General features: G+C 46.9%; 1 protein-coding gene across 1 annotated transcript in view; it reads right to left on the minus strand.

The window, feature by feature from the left end:
- HDGFL3 (HDGF like 3) overlaps window positions 1-24,820 on the minus strand; it is a 41,923-nt gene extending 17,103 nt beyond the window's left edge. Inside the window, exon 1 of the mRNA XM_033167052.1 lies at window positions 24,619-24,820. Within this exon, the coding sequence (XP_033022943.1) occupies window positions 24,619-24,702 (84 nt within the window). The 5' untranslated portion in view covers window positions 24,703-24,820. The remainder of the gene's footprint in view (window positions 1-24,618) is intronic.
- Between the last annotated feature and the right edge of the window lie 740 nt (window positions 24,821-25,560).

Here is a 25,560-nt window from a genome sequence, read left to right on the forward strand (position 1 = left end):
TGAACCCGCTCTTTTATATAGTTTACGGGCGAGGTTTTTGTGTCAGCGTCACGTGGGTAGGTTCTCTTTCTGCTCATGTATTCATCATTTTCATTGGCATTGAGAGGTTGGTTTCCTTCAGATGACTGTGGTGAGTTGTTTGCGTGTCTGTGTGGAGCAGGCTTAGGCAAACTTGGCCCTCCAGATGTTTTGGGACTACAACTCCCATCATCCCTAGCTAACAGGACCAGTGGTCAGGGATGATGGGAGTTGTAGTCCCAAAACATCTGGAGGGCCGAGTTTGCCAATGCCTGGTGTGGAGGGTTGTTGGGTCACGTTAGCCATATCAATTCGTATGGCTTCCTCCTTGAGCTCTACAGCAGCAGAAGAAGGAATTAGGGGCAGATGAAAAAAAGCTTGTGAACATTTCCCCTTTCTACTTGAAGATCCTGATCTCCTCTGCATACAGCAGTCTGTGCCAAGCTGAGTAGCTGCATATAAGTGGCCCTTCTAAATCTCAACAGATCATTATTTACCTCTCCAAGCCCCATTCCAAACTGAATATATTTACGACAAAGTTTATTATATCATTTGAACGACGATAGGATCCATGGAGATAGTTGTGCCCTACAAAACCAATTACTCTCCACAAAGAAGGCAGGCACTCTGGTGTAGCCACCAGCATGTTAAGAGTTGCAGCTGGTAGCCCAGGTTCGACTCCTGGCACCTGAGGTAGCCGCATGCCCAGGGGAATCACTGACAGTTAAGTCCAGTTGCGGACGACTCTGGGGTTGCGGCGCTCATGTGGTTAGCATGACTAAACGCCGTTTACCTTCCCGCCGGAGCGGTACCTATTTATCTACTTGCACTGCATGCTTTTGTTACAGGTAGGTTGCCGTGTTGGTCTGCCATAGTCAAAACAAAATAAAATAATAAATTCCTTCCAGTAGCACCTTAAGACAGTGTTTTTCAACCACTGTTCCGCGGCACGCTAGTGTGCCGCGAGATGTTGCCTGGTGTGCCGCGGGAAAAATTGAAAAATTACTTTATATATAGTCAATATAGGCACAAAGTTAATTTTTTTAACATTTTCTAATGGTGGTATGCCTCATGATTTTTTTTCATGAAACAAGTGTGCCTTTGCCGAAATAAGGTTGAAAAACACTGCCTTAAGAGACCAACTAAGTTTGTTCTTGGTATGAGCTTTCGTGTGCATGCACACTTCTTCAGATGCACATGAAATGGAAGTCCACCAACCTCACCAAGAAACTTGCTCGTGTGTATCTGAAGAAGTGTGCATGCACACGAAAGCTCATACCAAGAACAAACTTAGTTGGTCTCTAAGGTGCTACTGGAAAGAATTTTTTATTTTATTTTGCATGCTTTTGAACTGCTAGGTTGGCGGGAGCAGGGACCGAGCAACGGGAGCTCACCCGGTCACAGGGATTCAAACCGCTGAACTTCTGAACGGCAAGCCCAAGGCTCAGTGGTCTACACCACAGCGCCACCTGCGTCAAGAGTAGGGCTGTGCAATAAATCACCATATCCTTGTATTGAAATAGCATTGTGATAAGTATTTCAACAAGACAATATACCGGTGAACAAAAGGTGGAGACTTAACAGCTTCCCAGGGGGTAGCTCAGCTGAACAGATATGGCAAAGTAAACAAAGGATATAAACAAAGAACTGAAAAGCTCTTCTTTCTTCCCTCATGCTCACCCCCACCAGTGGAAAAAGAGGGGGAGAATTTTTATTTTTATTTTCTGGTGGTGTTTATGTTGTTGGTTTCCCCTAAATAGCTTTCCTCCATGTTAAAAAGGAATGATGAAGAAGAAGAAGAAGAAGAAGAAGAAGAAGAAGAAGAAGAAGAAGAAGAAGAAGAAGAAGAGACTATCTTTTTGCTTGCTTGCCCACCTGTCCTCCCTCCCTCTGATAAAAAGGGAGAGATTGGTGGGATGATTGATTGGCTTTTTGGGGGGCCCTTCTGTGTGTGGAGGGGGGAATGGAGGGGAGAAGATTTAGCTGACTGACTTCTGCTGAAATGGGTATTACGTGAGAATGATGGGGAGCGTGTTTTCCAGTAAGCAGTGCAAGCAAGTGCATGGCTACTCACAAGCAAGCCCTACTGATTTCAATGAGGCTTACTCCCAGAAAAATAGAAGGAAGTTTAGTTGAAGTCAGCGGGGCTTATGCATGCACAGATTCCACTTAGACCCCTGAGTGGAGAAGCAGATGCAACTTGACTAGTAAATCGCTTCAACTACTTGTAAATAAGTTGAAAATATATTAAATATATTATATAGAAGCTTTTTTAAATAATAATAATAATAATAATAAATCAATCTACTACTTCCTTACATTTTAAGGCCCTCCACTGCTGCAGATATATACCATGATATACCGAGACATTGTTATATTTAGCTGGTGGTATATCGCGATGTTGAAAACCAGATATCTCCCAGCCCTACTCAAGAGCACTTAACAGGGAACTGAAAAAATAAGAACCACAGTAAGATGGTTTTTTTTTTTTTTTGGCAAGTCTAAGAATCCAGGCCACAAAGCACAGTAGCTGGGCAGAGGGTGGACCGCTTCAGAGCTGGCAAACATCCAGGTCTTTAAGCCTCATGGCAACCTTCACTAGATTCCTTCAGAACCCTCGTAGCTGGCACCCTGGAGACTGAACAGAACCGTGTCCAAAAATAGCACCAAGACGCAAACTCCCAACAAACTCTTTCTCTCTCTAAAAAATACGGCTAACCTATTCCTAACTGTTCTGTGCCTAATTCTACCAGCTTTCCCTCCCTGCCTACTCAACAGCAAAATTACACCAGGAAGGTTTATCTCTCCTGCCTTCCGAGGCACACACCCCTTTCTTAAATCAATTCTGCCATATAAAAGTAAATGTGGATGTTTAGAGAGGGACTGAGGAAAGCTGTGGGGTGTGTGTGTGTGTTGTGGGTTTCTCATGGGCATCTGGTTGGCCACTGCGAGAAAAGGATGCTGAACTAGATGGGGCATGGGCCTCTAGGTGTGTGCTTATCCTGCTGTTCCTTTAATTCCTTGTGTTCAAGCATGATTCAACCCCATTATTTTATAACCAGGATACAGCAGCTTGCAGTGTTTTCCTACATGTCCCTGTCTCCCCCCCCCCAAATCTTCTTATTGTGGTCTATATTGCAACTGCTTTTCTTTTGAAACTTTGGGTTGGTATTTGGATGACTGTCCTTCTTGGAGTGGTAAACCTTTGAATGTTGAGACCAAAAAGTGGGGTACACATTTTCAAAATATAAATACATAGATACATAGGCACTTTCATACCCTAACAACTGAAATGACCAGTCAAATCTTTGGGCAGAGGCATAGGAACCCAGGAAACTGCCTTATGCTGAGTCAGAACATTGGTTCATCTAGCTCAGTACTGTATTGTCTACAGTTTAATGTTTGATGTTTTATTGTGTTTTTAATATTATTTTGGGAGCCGCCCAGAGTGGCTGGGGAAACCCAGCCAGGTAGGCGGGGGTATAAATAAATGATTACTACAACTACAACAACAACTGCTACTACTACTACTACTACCGTGTTTCTCCTAAAATAAGACACCGTCTTATATTTTTTTTCGCTCAACAAAACACAGTATGGCTTATTTTCAGGGGGTGTCTTATTTTAACCGCGTTGCATCGGTACGCTGCATAGCCACGCCTCTCCAGGCTGTTTTAATGGGAGGTACCACGTCACTATGGCTTATTTTCGGGGTATGGCTTATTTTTGGGGAACGGCTTATATTTCACAAATGCATAGAAATCCTGCTATGGCTTATTTTATGGCTATGTCTTATTTTAGGAGAAACAGGGTACTACAGCGAGACTGGGCATGTCTCACAGCCCTACTTGGGAGATGCTCTGGATTGAACTTTCCTTTTCTACTGTCCACTGTGCAACCAGCTACGAAAATGCACGTTATCCCCCTTTTGGGGTAGTTTAACATCATGGCACAATGAAAGTATCCGATTCTAGCTGTCTGATATTAACCCGGAGGTAACTGCAAGGGCGGCTGAGTTTCTGTCAATAGGATCTCTTAAGAGTGGTGAATGGCGGGAAGACACTCCAATGAAAATTTCTGTTGCTATATATCTTATTATGGCTGTTTCTTTGTATGTGTTTTATTTTATTTATTCCTTTGAGGTTTATACATTTCATTTTTTACCACCATTTTACCATTTCAAAACTTGACTTCCTTCCCCCTCTTTCTGTGGTTCCTTAAAATTATTTTAAATATCTTCTGCATATCCAAACTAACTTAATTTGCTCATTTATATATCTACTTTAAATATATACTCTTATAAAACTGCAGGCTATTACAATAATCCTGCCATGTTCTTTTCTGTTTACAATTTATCTGTAAGTATTCAATAAACCATTTCCATTCTTATTTTATAAAACGTCGGTTATCTTGATTTCTTATTCTTCCTGTAAGTTTCGCCATTTCCACTTATTCCATAAGTTTTTGTATCCATTCTTCCTTTGTTGGGACTTCTCTTTGTATATATTTTAAAATTTTGTATATGGGTGTTTTAAGATGGTCTATCTACAATGCCTAATAAAGGTTTGGAGAAAGGAAGGAAAGAAGGAAGGTAGGAAGGAAGGAAGGAAGGAAAGAGGCATTTCCTTTTAAGCACAGTATCATCTTTCGTTAAATTGCATCTTAAATTGCAAGTTACAGGTACTCTCCTTTCAGTATACCTTCTGCACTGAGCAGTGTGGATTCTTATTGAAATTTTACTGATTTACTGATTTAAAAACAAAAAAACAAATTTAAAAAAATTCCATAGCTGGTTGATATCCCTAGGAAAAGAATACATACAGGTACTGTACTTCTTCTCTTAATGATCTGTACAATGATGGATGCTGAACATCCATGAAGTAGTTCAAATGTTTCCTGATGCAGTTGCTAAACTACCCAGGGCCATTGTGAAAGACTGGCAACAACCCTAAGGAAGAACAGAAACCAGAACAAATCCTGTCTTTAATTTAAAAGGTGGTAGGGAGCACTTCACACAAGATAATTCCAACATAATACACAATGGGTAACATCCAATATAATCCAATATAAAACCCATTGGTTAACTGGAATGGGCTCTTCTGTATGTCAGCCTACTTTTTTACTAACTACTGTAAAAGGTAAAAGGTAAAGGACCCCATGGCGGTTAAGTCCAGTCAGAGGTGACTATGAGGTTGTGGCCCTCATCTGGCTTTTCAGGCCAATGGAGCTGCCGTTTGTCCACAGACAGCTTTCCGGGTCATGTGGCCAGCACGACTAAACCACTTTGGCACCACGGAACACCGTGACGCAAACCAGAGCGCATGAAAACACCATTTACCTTCCCACCGCAGTGGTACCTATTTATCTACTTGCACTGGCGTGCTTTCAAATTGCTAGGCTGGCAGGAGCTGGGTCAGAGCAATGGGAGCTCACTCTGTTGCGGGGATTCGAACCGCCAACCTTCCGGTCGGCAAGTCCAAGAGGCTCAGCGGTTTAGACCACAGCGCCACCTGCGTTCCTCTTAACTACGGTAAGCATTTCCAGAGCTAAGTGATGCTCTATTTTTTAAAAAAAATGCAGAAAAAAACACCGTATGTTTTTGCAGAGAGAAACAGCAGTAAATGATAATGGTAACTTCTGGGTTGATTCGCAAGCTGGAGATCTTTGGAATGGAATAAATAGAAACAGCAGGGACACTGCTGATTGTAAGCTTCACCATTTATAGCATGATGATCACAATCTTGTCTACTCAGAACAGGAGGCGAGGTGGTTGCCTCAGGGTGACAGGCTCCTGGGGGTGATTCTGCGGCACCTGGCACCCTCCAATCACTAGTGTTGGTTGCTCACCGCTGCCGGGTGCATGCCGCCCCCTCCTGCTCCTCCACCACTGCGACTGTGCCTCCTGTGGCCATGCCTTTCCTGCTGCCGCAGCTCGCCAGCCGCTGCGCCTCCTGCCTTGCCTGGAGGCAGCCCAGGGAAGCCCCAGAACACTGGCTTGGCGGCAAGAGGGCCGCAGCAGCGGCAGGGCTTAGCCACAGGGAAGAGGTGTGGTCGCAGCAGCGGAGGAACGTGAGGAGGCAGTGAGCACTTGGCAGTGGTGAGTGGTTGGATGCAGAGGGCTGGGGAACCCCCAGCGGAAGAAGGTTCAGAGCCAGGGGATTGGTGGAGGGATGACAGTGAGTGATCAGAGGGAGAAGAAGGAGCGGATTGGGAGGAGGAAGTGTCAGAGGCTGGTTGTTGAAGAAGCCATGGAAGCTCCCCCTCCTGGTGTGACCAGCTCCTGGTCTCCCAGAACTTGCAGAGGAATAAAGAGGACAGAGCAATGAGAGGAAAGACGAAGGGGGCCTTAGGCTGCTGTGGGAGGAGACTTAGAGAGCAACGGGAAGGCAGGAACCTTCAGTCTTCAGAACTGCCTCATTGGGGCAAGAGCTACCGGGAGGAGTTGCTGTGGTGACTAGGGACTACGTTGTTTTGCTTTCCATGAACAAAGAGTTAACTTCACTGACACTCGTGTTTTAAAAATAACTGACCGGCTCCTGACAGAGGCAGGCACCAGGCAGTGGGTGCCTGGCAGAAGCCGAGTGCCCAGCAGCGGGTTGTATGCCAGGAGTTTCGCCTCAAGTAGAAGAAGAAGAAGAAGAAGAGTGTGGATTTGATATCCCGCTTTACCACTACCCGAAGGAGTCTCAAAGCGGCTAACATTCTCCTTTCCCTTCCTCCCCCACAACAAACACTCTGTGAGGTGAGTGGGGCTGAGAGACTTCAGAGAAGTGTGACTAGCCCAAGGTCACCCAGCAGCTGCATGTGGAGGAGCGGGGACGCGAACCCGGTTCACCAGATTACGAGTCTGCCGCTCTTAACCACTACACCACATTGGCTCTCCAGTGGCAAAAAGTCCCAGGCTGGCCCTGACTCACAACTACTGAAGGCAATGGGGCTTAAGCAAGTGAAGACCCCCCCCCCGGGGGGGGAGGAATAGAAAGTTTTGTTTTCAGTTTTTGTAAGGAAATGGTGGAGGGAATGGAATTTTCGATTTCCCCCCTGCCCCTCACCTGTCTTCTTCCACATAAGCAGCATTACAATTGCATCCTGTGTGATTTTTTCCCTTTCCTTTTTTGTTGGGAAATGGTAGCAGGGATGGTAGGGATGATGACTTCAGGGTTGAACCTAGGGGTTGGCTAGGTTGGCCCAGCCAAGGGCCCAGGCCCAGGCTCAGGAGGTGAGGGTGCAAAAATTACACCTCTCCACTCCAGCTCAGAGTGGCTGGGAGCCTGCCCAACTGCCTGCATGCTTCCTCGGCTGCTCCTTCTCTGTTCTGAGCAACCAGGCAAGGTGCACAGACTCCTCTGGGCACTCCTTGCCAAGGGTGCAAGGAACGGGGGTGGGGGCTGCTGGTACAGTGTTGGGGGAAAGGTATTTGATCCCCTGTTAAATTTGCCCGTTTGCCCTCTGACGAAGAAATGTCCAGTCCATCATTTTAATTGCAGGTTTATTGAGACAGAATAACAACAGGAAAACCCCCAGAAACCCAGAAGACAAAAGTCAGAGATTGATGTGCATTATAATGAGTGAAATAAGTATTTGATCCCCTATCAACCAGCCAGATGTCAAGCTACCTGGTATCTTCATTGTATGTAATGAGCTGAGAATAGAAGCACCTGCTGTAAGGGAGAGGTCTTACCTGTTATCCCAGCTCATTACAGTACCTGTACAAAAGACACCTGTCGACAGAAGCAATCAATCCAGCAGATTCCAAAGTAGCCACCATGACCAAGACCAAAGAGCTGTCCAAGGATGTCAGGGACAAGATTGTAGACCTGCACAAGGCTGGACTGGGCTACAAGACTATTGCCAAGCAGCTTGGTGAGAAGGTGACAACAGTTGGTGCAATAATTCGCAAATGGAAGAAACACAAAATAACTGTTGACCTCCCTCGGTCTGCGGCTCCATGTAAGATCTCATCTCGTGGAGATGCAATGATCAGGAGAACGGTGATGAAGCTGCCCAGAACTACATGGGGGGAACTTGTTGATCTCAGGGCAGCTGGGACCATAGTCACCATGAAAACAGTTGGTAACACACTGCGCCGTGAAGGACTGAGATCTTGCAGAGCCCGCAAGGTCCCCTTGCTCAAGACAGCACATGTACAGGCCCGTCTGCAGTTTGCCAATGCACATCTGAATGACCCAGAGGAGAACTGGGTGAAAGTGTTGTGGTCAGATGAGACCAAAATTGAGCTCTTTGGCATCAACGCAACTCGCCGTGTTTGGAGGAGAAGGAATCCAGCTTACGACCCCAAGAACACCATCCCCACCGTCAAACATGGAGGGGGACATATTATGCTTTGGGGTGTTTTTCTGCTAAGGGGACAGGACACCTTCACACATTGAAGGGACGATGGACGGGACAATGTATTGTCAAATCTTGGGTGAGCACCTCCTTCCCTCAGCCAGGGCATTGAAAATGGGTTGAGGATGGGTATTCCAGCATGACAATGACCCAAAACACACGGCCAAGGCAACAAAGGAGTGGCTCAAGAAGAAGCACATTAAGGTCCTGGAGTGTCCTAGCCAGTCTCCAGACTTTAATCCCATTGAAAGTCTGTGGAGGGAGCTGAAGGTTCCAGTAGCTACACATCAGCCTCGAAATCTTACTGAGGATCTCCAAAGAGGAGTGGGACAAAATACCTCCTGAGATGTGTGCAAACCTGGTGGCTACCTACAAGAAACGTCTGACCATTGTAATTGCCAACAAGGGTTTTGCCACCAAGTACTAAGTCATCTTTTGCAAAGGGATCAAATACTTATTTCACTAATTATAATGCACACCAATCTCTGACTTCTGTCTTCACAGCTACAATAAACCTACCATTAAAATTATGGACTGGTCATTTCTTCATCAGAGGGCAAACAGGCAAATTTAGCAGGGGATCAAATACTTTCCACCCTCACTGTACATCTCCTTGCGAAGGGCACAAGAGAGCCTAGGTATGCCTTCCAAACCTGAAAACGTCTTTTATAACATGGATGGACAAATTCTTAAACCTGGAAGGGTGACAGACATCCACTTGGATTGGCGGAAGCCAGAAGGTAGGGGTGGACTTCATTAAAATTGCTCTCCCTCGCTTACTTTCTCTTGTCTGTTTCCTTTGATCTAGGTGGCTCTTATTACTCTGCTCATTGTCTGGGCAATCATGCCTTAAATCATATTCCCAGGTAGAAACTACCCATGAGCAGCTTCCATTTAGCTGTGCCCATTTTAGCATACAAGAGGCGGGCCTAACTTACTCTTGAGAACAACATTCCCAGAACCCTTAACAGAGTAAAGTTCCCAGGATTCACTGAGGGAAGTCAAGTGCTTTAAATGTGTGTTGGGTGTGCTTTAAATGTATGGCGTTACACCGACAGTGCTGCAAAACTGGAAACCAGTATTTTCTAGATCTCCCGTTTCTCTTTGATCTGACTCATTCAAAATTTAACATATCCAGCAGAACAGAAAGCAGACCTTGCAAGCAAACTAAGTTTGCAACTACACCCCCTCTTTATGTAATCGACCTCTTGCTACTACTGCTCCAAGTGCTTTACAGCCATGTTTATCCTAGCCGCTCCCAAGATGTATTAGCTCAGCTCCTGGAGTCTTCTGTGCGGATGCAGACACTTTCTGGAGCGTACTGCTAAATGCCTCATTTCCTTCGTTATGTGTGCTGCCAACATCTTGCACTTCCGAGGCAAGGAGAGACTTGCTGCTCTTGACTTGGAAGGATGCAATGAGCTCAAAACTATTTGTCCCCACCCCCTCCCCCCGAGCAGTGAAATTAACGAGAGTGGATCACAAACAGCCTTTGGCATAGTAAACGTGACTCAGGGAAAGCAAAGGTTCTCACAGAGGATCGGCCAGGATCACACTGTCTCCCCGGGCAAAAATTAAGTGTGACTTAGAACACACACACACTGTTGCCCTTGCACAACTCTGTTGAACTCTGTAGGTAGGAACAAAACAAGAATGAGCTGGCTCTACCTGTCCTTGGCTCTCCCAGCTGTTGGCCTCCCAGCCTGCTACTCTACCAGCTCCAATGGGCACCAGTCACCACTGGTGGGCGTGCTGTCCCGGAAAGAAGCATGTTTGAATGGAAGGAGGAGAACATGTAGACATCCCTTTGCCTGGGAAATCTGGGATCATCTTAGAGGCATCTGTAGGTGCATAGTAGCCTCTGGGGAGGTTTCCTGGTGAGAGGGATGTTTGAGAGAGTATAGCAAGGGAAAGATACTTTCTGCTCTCACCAGGGGTTCCATCCACTTGGAAGTTATCTACAGGTGATTATGGGGTGACCTCCTGTTCCACAACGCAGAATGCATTGGTGACGACCTGTTGCTTTCCAGATGTTGCTGGACTACAAAGGTGTTGAGGTCCAGGGTTGGGTGGGTGGGTGGGTTTAAGACCCATGACTATTTCTGAAGCTCAATCTCTGTCTCCACCATCCTAGAATCACCCAATCAGTGGGAAAGGTCTTCTCACCCTTTATGCTCATTGGAGCCAATCAAGAGTGAAAGGAGTCAAGTCAGCCACTGTCCAGGCTTCAGGGAATCCTATCCCTCCCACGGTGGGATGCCAAGAAGCAAATAAATGAGAAGAATTCTTACCAAGTAGTTTATTCAATATTCACAGAGAGAGACGGATGAATGTGGTCTCTCTTAGATAATGGCATTGCTCCAAGTAAAGCCCCACTGCCTCAGTCTCTCCTATTCTACACCACCCCTGCTGATCCGTGCTTTCTGCCTCTGAGCTTAATATTCTACTACTCTCAATGTATGTCTGGTTCTGGGAGAAGGGAGTCAGGAATGCTTTCTGGAGACACTGAGTCTGCCAGCTGTCTCTCCCCTGGTGCTTCTCCCTGCTGCTCCCCCAATATTTCCCAGCTTCTCTCCTCTTCAGCCTCTGAACTATGACCTTCTGCAAACCACTGTTCGAAATCTATACTGTCCTCCTCTTCTCGGGAAGGTGCAGGAAGAGGTGGGGCAGTTCCCATCATTCCTCCTCAGTCCAGCCCCTGAGGATTGGCGTCCAGGGTCACTCTGGCAGGAGCACGCGGGAAGGACACTGAAAAGGAGTTGTTCTTTATGCTCCAAACAATTTGCCCATGTACATGCAAAGCAAATAGATCTAGCTGAAACACAACACAGGGAGACATGCATTGCTCATTGCAATGCATCCCTAATTATTATGGTTGTATGATTATAAGATTACCGCATAACTTTAGAAGGTTGTATAATCTTAGAAGGGGATTTGGCTGTGAGGGGGTGTAGCTGTGACTAACACAAAGGGACTATGCACTTCTGAATCTGCTGCTACTGGTTACAACTCCCACCATCCCTGTTCACTGGCCATACTGGTATGGACTGCTGGGATATGGAGTCCAACAACATCTGGAGGGCCACAGGTCCCCTACCTAGAGACACTGGCAGTCTCCTCCGCCCATCTTCTGTTTTGCTTTGATTCATTATTCAAGGGTAGCCAACATGGCGTCTTTCAGATATTGTTGGACTCCAGCTCCCATCAGCCTCAGTCAGCATGGCCAGTGGTTGGGGATGATGGGAGGTGTAGTTCAGCAACATCTGGAGGGCATCATGCCAGCTACCTGTGCATTATCTGCATGCCTAGCTTTCCCGGTGGCTCCAAGTCTTCAGAAAAGCCATCTTCTCTCTCTCTTTCCCATTGTGTTAGGCACAAAACAAATCAAATAACGTCCATATGTGCAGACAGCTAGTACACCCATACCACAATGAGAATAAAGCTCTCTTTTTGGAGTCTTCATGCCATTCCCATTCCAGAGAGAAGGGAATATTTAAAAAAACAAACAAAGCACACTGTCAACATTTGTAGGACAGAATGAAACATAACCACTATTCCTGGTCTGTGTCTGTTTTGCATCTGCTCATTCATGAGTCTGTTCTATCTGTTCTGCATTTTTAAAAAACCAATTGAAAACTCACTCAATTTTTGTATGTCTCCCCCCCCCCCACTACATACACATTTTTAAATGCAATCTACCCTGGAACATCCATATTGTATGCATTTTCAGTTAAACACACATTTTAGTATTTTTTTTTAATCCATTATTGCAAAATTTGGAGAAGTTTAAAAGCAAAACAGAACTGCATTCCAACCCATACATTAGTCTGGGAATCAGAACAATTTTAACCAGGTCAGCATGAATCAGGTTAGTTTGCCTAAAACGTACAGACCAAATGAAATCCTAACTCAACCCTAACTCCACAAGGATGTCAAGGATGCAAGAAGTTCTCCCTTCCTTATTGGAGTAAGTCCAAGTCCCTTATGATCCACCAGCCTTGTTTCAACAGCCTCTGATCCTAAAGGTCCTATTGAGCTATCATGGTGACAAGCAACCCTCTGCTCCTTGGACAGTTACAGGCTACAGTGGCAGAAAGAGTAGGGCTACTAAAATGCCTTTCCTCCATCCCCCTTAAAAAAAGGAGGTTCCTTTTAGAGTGAGGCAAGGTTCCGATAGCTTCAGAGGGCAGAGATAAAAGCTTGTGCTGTTCACGGTCAAAAACGTCTGCCTGGCATGCAAAATGTGGCTGGTTCAATCCCTGTCATCGCCATTTAGCCCTGGAAAATGTCCCCTGCCTGGAACTCTGCAGAGCTGCTGCCAGTCAGCACAGTCAGCACTGAGCCACACGGACCAACCAACGGCATGACTCTGTACAGTATAAGGCAGCTTTCTATGTTTGCATACCAGCTTCAAACGTGTGGGACTCCCTCCTTACAGATTTCCTCAGCTTCTTTGCTGCATAGCTCTCCCCATAATCTGAAGCCCCACTTCTTTAAGGCATTTTGTTTAGCGGGACCCATCCCTCCTACCCTGCTTTGCGGTTGTCATTATTCTATATGTTTCGCATGTTTTTAATAATTCCAATTGATTTTATAACTGTAGGGTTGCTATTGCTGTAATCCGCTTTGAGGCTTTATGGGGAAGGGCAGGTTAGAAATCTTACAACCCAAAGCTGGGAAACCACCAACTGGCTACAGAGTGAAGCTTGTCCAATGCACATAATTTGTTACACACACACACACACACACACTATGAGAAAACTCTGCAACCATTTCTAATGCACCAGGAACACAAAGACAAGCAAGAGATGCCACAGAAAAGAACCCAACTTTCCTCTTGCCTATCACATAGACCTCGTGGCCTACCATCAACTTGATACTTTCCGGAATATCAATCATCTGAATGTGGGGGCAAGGAAGAGAGAAAGTACAAAATCATCCAGAAGGGACCCAACTTACTGATGGATTATGCTGACTATAGAAACTTCCATTCCATATCGAGAGTTGGAGGTGGCCTTGCCTTTAATATCCTTAGAGGAACTGCTGGAGGGCGGCAGGAGGTTTCCCCAGATTTGCGGTGGCGGATTGACTGCTTGGCTGCTTATTATAAAGAGCACTGCCTTCCCGGGCCACAGTCCAGAAAGGTATTTCAAGATCACACGGTTCACTTTATGTGTTTAAGCAGTTGCACTGAATTCCAGGATTATAATAAACTGAAGTAAACAAAAACAATAGCTTCTATTTAAGCAGCCCAGGCAGGTGCAATTCCAACTATCACTAGACAAACGTGCAGAACAGCATATAATGCTGTGCCTATTGGACACATTCACAAGATATATTTGAAGCACTATGATGTCACTTTAAACAGCCACGGCTTCCCCCAAACAATCCTGGGGGCTGTAGATTGTCAGGGGGGGTGAGTGTTGTTGGGACGCCCCTGAGTTCCCTCCCAGAGCGACGATCCCTTGAGTGGTTTAATCAGTCAACTCCACTTCACAGGGTATTCTGGGAACTGTAGTGTTGGGAGCGGAATAGGGGTCTCCTGACAACTCTCATAACAAATCCATAACAAACTACAGCTCCCAGAATTCCATGACTATTTGAAGTGGCATCATAGTACAGTGGGTTACAAACTTTATTCATTCCGGTGGTCCGTTCCTAACCTGAAACCGTTCTTAACCTGAGGAGCGCTTTCGCTAATGGGGCCTCCCTCTGTCGCCACGCCGCCAGTGCACGATTTCTGTTCTCATCCTGGGGCAAAGTTTGCAACCCGAGGTACTACTTCCGGGTTAGCGGAGTTTGTAACCTGAAGTGTTTGTAACCCGAAGCATTTGTAACCCGCTTTAAACCCACCATGCATTTAAAATACAGTTTGTAACTGTAATTTAAATGTATGGTGTGGATGTGGTCACACTTATTCTGTAGCTAGACACACACTGACACGACCAGAATTGGACAAAGGGCTCTGTTTTACTCACAGGGCATCCCATGACATGGCTGCTTAGAAGCACATTATTATACCCCCCTGAATTAAACTAGACTCACCCCACACCCCACCCCAGTTAAGCATGTATAGGATTGCAGCCTCGGTGAAATACTTAGGGTGAAATTTTGCCATGTTATCAAATGGAAGCAGGACAGATGATCAAAGCCTAGGTGCACAAGCATTTTTACAGGCTCTGATGCATGCATCTGACAAGTCAGGCCACAGCTTAGTAGCAGAGCACATGTTCTGCATGCATAACATCCCACTTTCAATCTCCTTTTGCTGGAGAGCTGCTGTTAGTTGGAGAAGACAGCTATTGGCTGTTTGGCATCCTGGTGTGATGCATAAGTTGCACAATTGTGCCTCAAATGTGCACATAACCACAGTGCTAACCCCTCCAGACCTGCTGGTGGTCCCCAGCCTGTGAAGCGGGAAACAGGAGGCGTGTCCTCTGTGTAACACCGGGAAAGCATCTGTTCTATTGCTTAAGTACCAAAGCACTAAAGTGAAAGTGCAGGAAGGCAACTAGGCACTAGGGCTGGGCAATATATCAATATATCATCCAAAACCGGTTTGGATTGTCCATATCATTATATCAACTCTATAATTTTTGACCTGAAAACATATCATGAATCATGATGTGTGTGTGTCTGCGCTATGCAAAAATCACAAATAGGACCCTACACAACACAAAACACTGTTGCTGTATGTAGGTTTTATTTGATTTGTTTTTTACCTTATATTTTGGAAATGTACACCCAGTTTTTCTCCCCTTTAATTTTTTTGGCCCCCCCCCGAAGAGAGTGGGACCCTAAGCCACAGCTTGTTTAGCTTATACAGTGATACCTCGGGTTACATACGCTTCAGGTTACATACGCTTCAGGTTACATACTCTGCTAACCCAGAAATATGGCTTCAGGTTAAGAATTCTGCTTCAGGATAAGAACAGAAAACGTGCTCTGGCGGCGCAGCGGCAGCGGGAGGCCCCATTAGCTAAAGTGGTGCTTCAGGTTAAGAACAGTTTCAGGTTAAGAACAGACCTCTGGAACAAATTAAGTATGTAACCAGAGGTACCACTGTACATAAATCTGGCACTGGGAGAAAGCATAAGTGATCTGGCAGAAAGCTGATCCCTTATAAAGACTGAATACAGTGACCCAGAGCTGCCTGAATGCAACCCAGAGATCCACTTTTAACAACCAGCTTAGCAGGAGATGCAATGGCCACAGCTTATCCTGCCTGCTCCTTTGCCAGTCCTTTGGTCCCCCACTCCACCCCACCCTGCTTGCTGTGCAACATGCTGGAAGTCCAGTTCTGGGCACCACAATTTAAGGATGCTATTGACAAGCTGGAACTTGGAGGGCAACCAAGATGATCAAGGGTCCAGAAACTAAGCCTTATGAGGAAGTGTTGAGGGAGTTGGGTATGTTTAGCCTGGAAAAGAGGAGACTGAAAGGAGATATGAGAGGCAACTTCACATATTTCAAAGGCTGTCACATGGAAGAGGGAACAAGATGGTTTTCTCCTGCTCTGGAGGGTAGGGCTCAAACCAAGTTACAAGAAAGGAGATTCCGACTAAGCATCAGAAAGAACGTTCTGACAGCAACAGCTGTTTGACAGTCGAACAGCCAACAGGAGGTTGTAGACTCTCGTTCCTTGGAGGTTTTAAAGCAGAGGTTGGATGGCATTGGCCATCTGTCACGGATGCTTTAGCTGAGATTCCTGCATTGCAGTGGGTTGGACTAGATGACCCTCAGAATCCCTTCCAACTTTACAATTCTTTGATTCCATGACTCTATACAGCAGGTGGGAGAGGAGAGAAAACAGAAGCTTAAAAGAGCCACAGTGTCTCTCTCACTTAAGTAGTTTAAAGGGCCAGAGTAATTCCTAGTGTCACAGCGTGGAAGACACAGCTCCACATCACCACCAGGTATATATCTAATTTACCAGCATGAAAAACGAGAAACTTCACTATGAAGACATAATGAATATATTCTCCTTATTCGCTTTTCTCCCTCCTCCCTCCCAACCTCCTTTCCTTTTGTGTCATGCCTTTTAAATTGTAAGCCTAAGGGGATGGGACTGCTTTATTCTTGATATTTGTAAGCTGCTCTGAAATGCATTTTTTTGGCTGAAGGGGTAAAAACAAAGAGACAAACTTTAAATAAACAAATCCCAGCTTAGATTGTAAGCTCCTTGGGAGCAGGGACCTACCTATTTTGTCACAGCAACCCTGTAATGCACCATGTGCTTTAATGGCACTAAACAAGAACAACAAGTGGAACAGTTCTGGACACAAGAGGGTTAAGAGAAACATATCAGATCTGCTATGGAAAACAAAACAAAACCCTGTTCTGCATTATTGCAGGTTTATTGAATATGGATATGACAAATACAATAGCACCTTTATTGGCCTGCTACTCTCCCAGCATGCCTTTCAAAGTCATAGCTGGCTGACACCATTTTCAAAGGCATAGTTGCCAATGCTCGTAATTATACTTCAGGGCTCAGGCCAGGCAATATCTAATGCTATCTTTAAAAGCAGCTATTTCCTGATACATTCAAAATAAACATAAAAAAATAAGTCTCAACTTTTAAAATCTAGTTGCACACAAACATTTGAAAATATGGCCCATGCTTGCCCACACAAAAACCCACCACACTTTTCCATTAAAACCACTATGGCTTCAAACGACATTTCAATGAAATGTAATCTACCTCATGTAAAGTACCCAGGCATCAAAGTGGCTACAGAATTATAATGACCAGTATAATGGAGCAAATTTTTAAAACCCAAATGGATGGGAAACGTTTTGAGTTTCAGAGAGCAATGGGGATGTTTAAAAGACTTGGACCACAGTCCTAACTACCCCCCCCCAAAAAAAAAACCCGACCTCCAGAATGCTGGAACTATAGTTTGTTAAGGTGCTGAGACTCAAAGCCCTGTGAGGGGGGAAACTACAGTTCCCAATATTTTTGGGAGAAGTGATGTGCTTTGCATGTATGGTTCTTTAAATGTTGGGCAGGGCAGATGTGCGCACAACCAAAACTGTTCTGAAAGCTTTTCCGGGAGTTGATCACCTGACTTCACAGGTAAAGCTGGCTTTAAATGGAAAAGCAGCTTGCCTGTTCAGCTGCAGTGAAGAACAACAAACAAACAAACAACAAACCCTACTTTCAAAACACTTCCATCCACAGAGCTATTTTATCCCGATCTATGAGTAACCAGGACTGCAGTGGAAGACCCAGTTGCAGTGCATAATTATGTGGACTTAATAGACACTGATTTCAAGCGCCTTTAGTAACCGCCAGTAAATTGCAGCAAAAGTAGGAAGCTGCCTTATGCTGTGTCAAACAATTTGCCTATCTTATTCAGTATTGCCTACACTGACTGGCAGCTACTCTCTAGGATTTCAGGTGGGGATTCTTTCCCAACCCCAACTAGGGATGCTCAGATTGAACCTGAGTCCTTCTGGATCAGTGTTTCCCAAAGTTGGGTCTCCAGCTGGTTTTTTGGGGACTACAATTTCCATCATCCCTGACCACTAGCCCTGCTAGCTAGGGATGATGGGAGTTGTAGTCCAAAAAACAGCTAAAGACCCAAGCTTGAGAAACACTGTTCTGGATGAATATCAGGTGCTACACCACTGGGCTGTGGCCATTCTTTCAAGTGTTGCGATGCTATAAAGCATTGATAAAGAGTTATTGTTGTGTCCTATATATTAGATTGGAAGCTCTCAGGAAGGGGGGGGGGAGTTGTGATTCATCTGATGTCACCCACTTTGGGAACCTTTCTGGAGGAAGAGCAGGTCAGAACTGCTTTAAAAAAATAAGTAATATCTTGATATTGTGAAATGGGGGTGACATTGAGAGGCAGCGGCTTCCCTAAGGTCTCCGAGTGATTTCCAAGCTGAGCTAAGATGTGAAGCTGGATTTAGTGGCTCATAACATATTAAGAACATAAAAAGGTAAAGAGACCCCTGACCATTAGGTCCAGTCGTGTCCGACTTTGGGGTTGCGGCGCTCATCTCGCGTTACTGGCCGAGGGAGTCAGCATACAGCTTCTGGGTCATGTGGCCAGCATGACAAAGCCGCTTCTGGCGAACCAGAGCAGTGCATGGAAATGGCGTTTACCTTCCCGCTGGAGAGGTACCTATTTATCTACTTGCACTTTTGACGTGCTTTCAAACTGCTAGGTGGGCAGGAGCTGGGACAGAGCAACGGGAGCTCACCCCATCACAGGGATTCGAACCGCCGACCTTCTGATCAGCAAACCTACTTCTGTAGGTTTAACCCACAGCGCCACCCGCGTCCCTATTAAGAACACAGGAAGAGCCTAATTAGATTGCACCATAGCTGGGCATTCAGGGAAGCTCAAAGACACAATATGAACATTGTGGGAAGATGGATACCTTTAGCCATGACACTATGTCTCAAGCAGTGTTAGAAACTCAGAGATATATTAGCTAGGCACCAAAGGGTTCCGTAAACCAAGGTTACAGTCGCCAAAACAGAATATCTAGTTGCCATTTTGGGGCAAGACAGCTCTAAAGCCTTGTTTTTCAAATAATGGACGGACTGTGATTGATCATCAGTTAAACATCTGGCTAGTTCAGACGGCAACCTTGAGCTGAGTGAAGAACTTTGAGAACGGAAAGAAGAAAAGTCACTTGATCCAGGGAAGAGTCCTGGCCTATCCCGACCTGTTTTCTGAATGGTGACACGGACCATTCATAACTAAGAATATTCTTCACAACTGTGAGCAAGGCAGTGGGGGGGGGGGTAAGTGAAGACAAGCGGCAACAATTAACTACTGTATAATGTTGTTTACTGCTCCTGCTCAGGCGGCACAGAAAAAGCATTTTGGTTCCTGACTGAGATTCAATCCAATGGTGCAGATAAAATGCAATTGATAGAATTCTACAGGGCATGGTATTTGTGTGTGAAAACACTCAAGATTCAATGATTCCCAGGCATGCACCTCCAGATGGTGGAGATGGCGGGCATTGCCATCCTGGCACCCAGGCACCTTTACTTGGTCACAAGTGGTTGGTAATAATAATAATAATAATAATAATAATAATAATAATAATAATAATAATTTATACCCCACCCCACCCATCTGGCTGGATTTCCCCAGCCACTCTGATAGCCAGTTGCAAAATACCCTGGGCACCTGGTTAATTTTGAACACTGGTCTCAAGTGCTTAGGAAGCTGCCTTATGCTATGTCAGATCTCTGGTCCATCTAGCTATTGCCTACACTGACCGGCAGCAGCTCTCCAGGATTTCAGCCAGGGGATTGAACCCAGGAACTTCTGCATGCAGTGCCTGGTCTGCCCCTCAGCTACAGTATAGCCTTTCCCTAAGGCTTGCACAGATAATGTCTTTAGTGACACAGATTCTTGTCCTTCTGTGGCAACCTAGTCCTAACAACAACAGCAACAACAACAGTCTGTTAGCATCTTTCGTGAAATCTAGTTGGCCTGCGTTATTAAAGGTAAGGGTTCCCAGTCCGTCTTATCTTATGTGCTAACAGCTGTACCTTTCAGAGCTGTGACCTAATCTATTTCGAATCTCCTGCTCCTCTGAAATGTCTGAAAAGTCTGAAATGCCAGCGCATCATTTTCACCATACTGTATATTGTGGAAGGCTGCACTCACAAGTCACATTTAAATAGATATTATTTATTTCATTTTACGCATCTCACCCCCCTGTGTTCTGCACAGGTCTGCAATGGAAAAGTAAAACCCATTTTGGCTAGGATGAAATTTTAATTGAAGAATCGCCTCCTATCTGTCATTCATTAACAGCATTCACATTCCAGGCTGAAAGGCATTCATCCCAGGGAAGACACACCAAATTCCAGGCATGATTCCCTTTCCCCCAGGTTGTAAGTATGCCAAAAACAGCAAAAACAGGTGTATCTGGGAAGGTGGGCTGGCAAAATTTGTGTGTGCTTAGTGATCTACATGAAATTATTTGCAAAGTTGAGGTAAAGGCAGTGTGTGAGGCCATTTTAAATTACATTTGACATTTCTGACATTTATATAGGTACTCCTGTTTCCTCCAAGGTGGTGCGCCCCTAGTTCTCTCCTCCTCATTTTAGTCTCACAACAACCTTGTGAGGTAGCTCAAGGTCACCCTGTGAGCTTCACAGCTGAGAGGGGATTCGAACTCCTGGCCTCCCAGTTCCTAGTCTGGCACTCTAACCACTAGACCATGCTAGCTAGTGGTTCAGTGTTGGATTAGGACTGTCCGAATCCCCACTCAGATATGAAGTTCATTTGTGTGACCTTGAGCTAATCACTTCTTGGCCTCGCCTACCTCACAGGATTGTTGCGAGGATAAAATGGGTAAGAATGACAACACGGGTCTTCTCCCCAACTTGGAAGCTCCAAAAACTACCCAGTCATTACTCTTCCACTGTAAGCTACAAGTGGGGTTGCAATTGCCTTTCCTCCCTATTAGGAGTATTCTGCTTTTTCTAGAAGTACATCCAGCTATGTTCTGTTCATATAAGGGGGCGTGGCATAATTGTTGTGTCCCAGGTCTTAGTCTGGCATTCTAACCACTACACCACACTGTATGTTGATGAGAAATTTTGAATTCTATGAGTGTATGTTGAGTTTAAACCACAATGGTCTGCTGGGATCGGAATAATCCCATCCTCCCAAGTCAAGATGTGTTCACCCTGCTTCTTCCTCCCTGGCAGGGGTGATAAACCTTCAGATGTTTTTGGACCCCAACTCCTGTCACCCTTAACAAGAGGGCCCCAGGTCCCCCACTCTACAGCATAAAAGTTGACTGCTCAGCTGAGTGCTTGAACTAAGATGCTAAACATTGAATGGATAGCAAAAGACTAATAAAATCATCTCCCAGTAGGCTTAAAGGATGGATACTGGCTGCAGATTCAGGTTCCCAAGATTCCAACTCATCATCCCAAGCTGCATGAAACTGAAATTTGTGTGTATGCATGTAATAAAATCCAGCCTCTACTTCGGATGCCATCTCCTGAAAGGACAGTATTTGTCCATGCAGTCTGGTATTGTTTACTTTACTCTAACCGGCAGAAACTCTCCATGAATTCAAGCAGAAATAGGTCTTTCTCATCACTTGAAAGCTGATTTTTTTAAACTGGAGATAACAGGGACTGAACCTGGGATCTTTGGGCATGTGATCTACGATTGAGCTAAGGTCCTTTCCCTAAATAGAAAGATGTCATGAATGAGATTTCCTGATAATATCGCTGGAGATAACAGGAAGATGGTCTCAAGAAGAAAAGATCTGGGCATCTACCAGGAGGGGGATGCCCCTCTCTCTTTAAATGGTGGTTTCTCTAAAAATTTTGTAACACTCACACACTATTTATAAAAAGTGTTTATAAATAGACAGATGATGCTCCTATTTTTAGGGGGATAGTGTACCATCAGTTTTGATTCTTCATTTAATGCTGGGTGGTGGTGAATCTGCAGCACAGATCAGGCCCACGAAGCCCTCTCCTCATCTTAGCACTGGGCTGGATTTATCCTAGAACCATAGAATTGGAAGGGATCCCAAGGGTCACTGAGTCCAACCCCTCCCTCTGCAACGCAGGAATCTCAACGTGCAGTCACCCATCCAATTTGAAACCAGACCAGACCCTACTTAGTTTTGCAAACATGCTAGCAGTTTTATTGCGGCCCCACCAGGAGATGGGTTTCCTCCCCTCCCAGAGCAGCAGGAGGCAGTAACCGCCCTCTCCATCACAGTGCTGAACTGAGAGGTTTACCCCTTTCCACCTATCCCAGTGCTGTGATGGGAGAAACCAGCCCATTGCAACTCTGGGCTTAGTGGAGAAGGAATCACCATGTTGCAGCACTGGGCCGAGAAGAGAGGTTTAAAGCACTCCTCCACTGTGTGCACGGTGTGAGTGTGTGTGTCCTGTGAGTTTGTGTGTGCTTTCACGTGTTGCATGTATACGTGTAGTGAGTCCAATCCATGCATGTGAGGGCATGAGGCGGTCATTTGCACCATGACCACAGAACAGCCTTTGGACAGTTTGAATGCGGCTCTGAGCAGTGGCATGTGGTCAGTGGACTTGGGGGACCAAGCTAACTCCCTAAATCAGGCTGCCCCAACCTCGGCCCTCCAGATGTTTTTGGCCTACAACTCCCATGATCCCTAGCTTAGCAGGACCAGTGGTCAGGGATGATGGGAACTGTAGTCTCAAAACATCTGGAGGGCTGAGGTTGAGGAAGCCTGCCCTAAATGTTCCTGGTAAGTATCAAAGCCTGGTGCCTTCTTCCTAAAACCCGGGAAGCTTTTGCCCAGCTTAGGGAGGGTGGCACGATGCTCATGCATGCAACATCGCCCCACCCCCCGCCCCCCTTGCAAGCTGGCATCTCTGGTCCTAATTGTTCCCCTGTGAAAAAATCTCACTGCATGCCACCGGCTCTGAGGCTGAAAAAGGTTAGCCACCCCTTTCTACTAGTGGCTCCTGGTGGGGGGCATTAACCACCACTGAAATAGTGCCCCCTGCTGGACTCAACAGGCAGAGCCAAGCAGACTTCCTTATGCAAGGGAAACTGCCCCCTAGGTTCCCAGACACTGAGAGCTGATATGTTGTGCTTTTGCCCAAGGAACTTTGGGAGAAGGGAAGGCATAGGGGAATTAGAAAAGTATCCCAAATATATGGGCTCCCTGTGGTTGCAGGTTTTTGTGTGCTGGTAGAATACAAGCTTGTCTTCATGGATAGCACCATGACCCCATGAAGGTGAACTCTGTATTCTGAATAGGCAGCCATCGATTGTATTCTCTCACAAATAGGGACCAAAGAGGTATATCTTTCAGCTGTCTCTGCTATGGTTGCCAACTGACCGGGAAACAAACAACACACAAGCTTGGCCTGCTCTTGCCCTTGTAACCTCAGCACCACCAGCCACGAAGCATGGGTGGCTGGAGGTTGAGCGGCTGCAAATGGCACAGCTGCAGGGGCCGGTGGAAAAGTTGGCAACCCCCCCCCCTTTGCCCACCCTCATGAGAGAAGCAAACATGAAATGCCTAATGAAAAAACCCAACTTGCAAGAAGAAAATGACTGCAGGTCCAGGGCCTAGCGCCTAAATTATGATGGGTAGGGAAGGAGGAGGCTGAATGAACTGGCACAAAGACCCACTCCCTGGTTCCCCCCCCCCCAAAAAAAAATCAAACCATGCCCCTCTCTCCTTGCAGCCTTCTAAACAGGGAGGCGTTACAAAAGGCAAAGAGGGCAGCCAGGCCTGCTCTGCATCCCCTTGTAGTTCAAGCACTGCCAGGATCCTGCCCTCTGCCTGCACACCTGATCCATTGCTCTGTACCTGGGTCTAGCAGGTACATTTCAAAGCTTTAGGCCCCAGTGGCAAGCACTCATTTCCTGGGCAATTTGCACCACTTTGATCCTCAAGGTTCTGAGACTCGTGATGTCTCCCCAGGCCCCCTTTCCACCTCTTTACCAACAATATGATTTAACCACAGCACGTCTAAAGGGGAAAGGAAAACCACCTTTCTCTTTCGCTGCCCCCACCCCACCCCCTTTCTGCCGCCTGCAAAGGAGCAAGGGGGCGGGGTGATGGTGGCTGCTTTGAGTAGTGAGTTTGGGGTGGCGGGAAGAAGGGACACCGAGCGGCAGTAGAATAAACCAGCATCATTGTCATGCACAGGCTGCCTTGCCCCCCTCCCCTCCCCTCCCCTCCCCTCCATAACAATACTTCAGGTACGGCCGCCCGCTCGTCCAACTCCCCCCGCCCCCCCCCCGATTCCGTTTCTGCTGCCAAAGGGGGTGGGCAGGGTTTTGTTGTTTGATCAAAATGAAGCTCGGAGAATAATGAAAGGGGGGCGAGATCCGGAGATGGAGAAATCTTGTGGTTGTCGTCCTCCCTCCTCCTCCCCCCACCGCATCCTCCCACCCGATTATCCCATTGTGGAGCATGGAAGGATGGAGGTTCTGGGGGAGGTGGGGCTGTGTGTGTGTGTGTGTGTGTTTCTCCCCCCTCCCTCTCCGCAAATGCAATGGCTCCATCACGCCCCTGGAGAGGGAAGAGAAAGGAGAAGCAGCGGCGGCGGCGGCGGCGGCCAACCTTTGCGGCACCGGGGTGGGGGAGAGAAAAGAAGGGATGCGTGCGTCCCTGGGGGTGAGTGCGTGGGGGGCTAAGATTAGGGTCCTCGGCCACCTCTCCCTCCCCCGCACACACCCCTCGGTTAAACGCCCCCTCTCCCCCCCCCCACGCCCGCCATCCCTGCGTACTCACCCTGGCCGGCCAGTGCGGGTAGCCTTTCATTTTGGCGAAAACCAGATCTCCAGCTTTGTATTCGCGGGGCCTCGGACGAGCCATCGGGTCCTGCCCTGCCCTCCTGCCCGTCGCCAACTCCGAAGCAACCCCCAGCACCGCTCCCAGGCCTTCCCGACGCTGCGCGGCCCCCCCTGACCTTCCACAAACTCGGGGAGAGGCGAGATGGGGGGTGGGTGGGAAAGAGGCGCTCGGCTCCCCCTTCCCGACGACGGCAACAACAATATTATCGATGATAATAATAATAACGATTGTGGTGTTGGTGGCACGACGGCTGCTGCGAAGGAGGCTTCCGGAGAGAGGGAAGGATCGGCCCCGGGCACAGCAGAGAAGCGGCGGCTGGAGGAGGAGGTGGAGGAGCAGGAGAAGGAGGAGAGGGGGGCTGGGGTGTGTGCGTGTGTGTGTGTGTGTGTGTGCAAAAGGGGGGAGGGGAGGCCCTGGACTCGGCACCCCCAGCCCCCAAGAATCGAGGGATCCGGCAGCCTTGCGGGGCTCCTCCGCTAGGAAAGGCTGGTGTGGGGGCTGGGCAGGAGTGTGGGGGGGGGCGCCACAGGGGGGGAGGCGGAGATCCCCTCCCCCAAGCCCTGGCTTGGGAACAATGTGGCCAGAAAGGAAGGGCGAAATGTAGCCGCCGCCGAGCTGCCTACATTGCGCTTCCCATCCCGAACACTCGCCGGTGCAGCAGCAGCAGGAGAGAGAGAAAATACAGTATGGACCCTTCTGCAAAATTATTCCTTGGGCAGCGACCGAAAACACGATTTTCTCCCCTCCTTTCTTTCTTTAATGGCTCGCTCGCCCGCTCGCCGCCTTCTCTCCCTTCCTGTTATTTTCTAGGTACACGGATCGTTTTCTATGAAAACAAGAAACGGCGCACGGAAGGAGGAGGTTTGTAGCTCTCACACA

Source organism: Lacerta agilis, chromosome 13 (assembly GCF_009819535.1).
Source record: "Lacerta agilis isolate rLacAgi1 chromosome 13, rLacAgi1.pri, whole genome shotgun sequence".
Lineage (NCBI taxonomy): Eukaryota > Metazoa > Chordata > Lepidosauria > Squamata > Lacertidae > Lacerta > Lacerta agilis.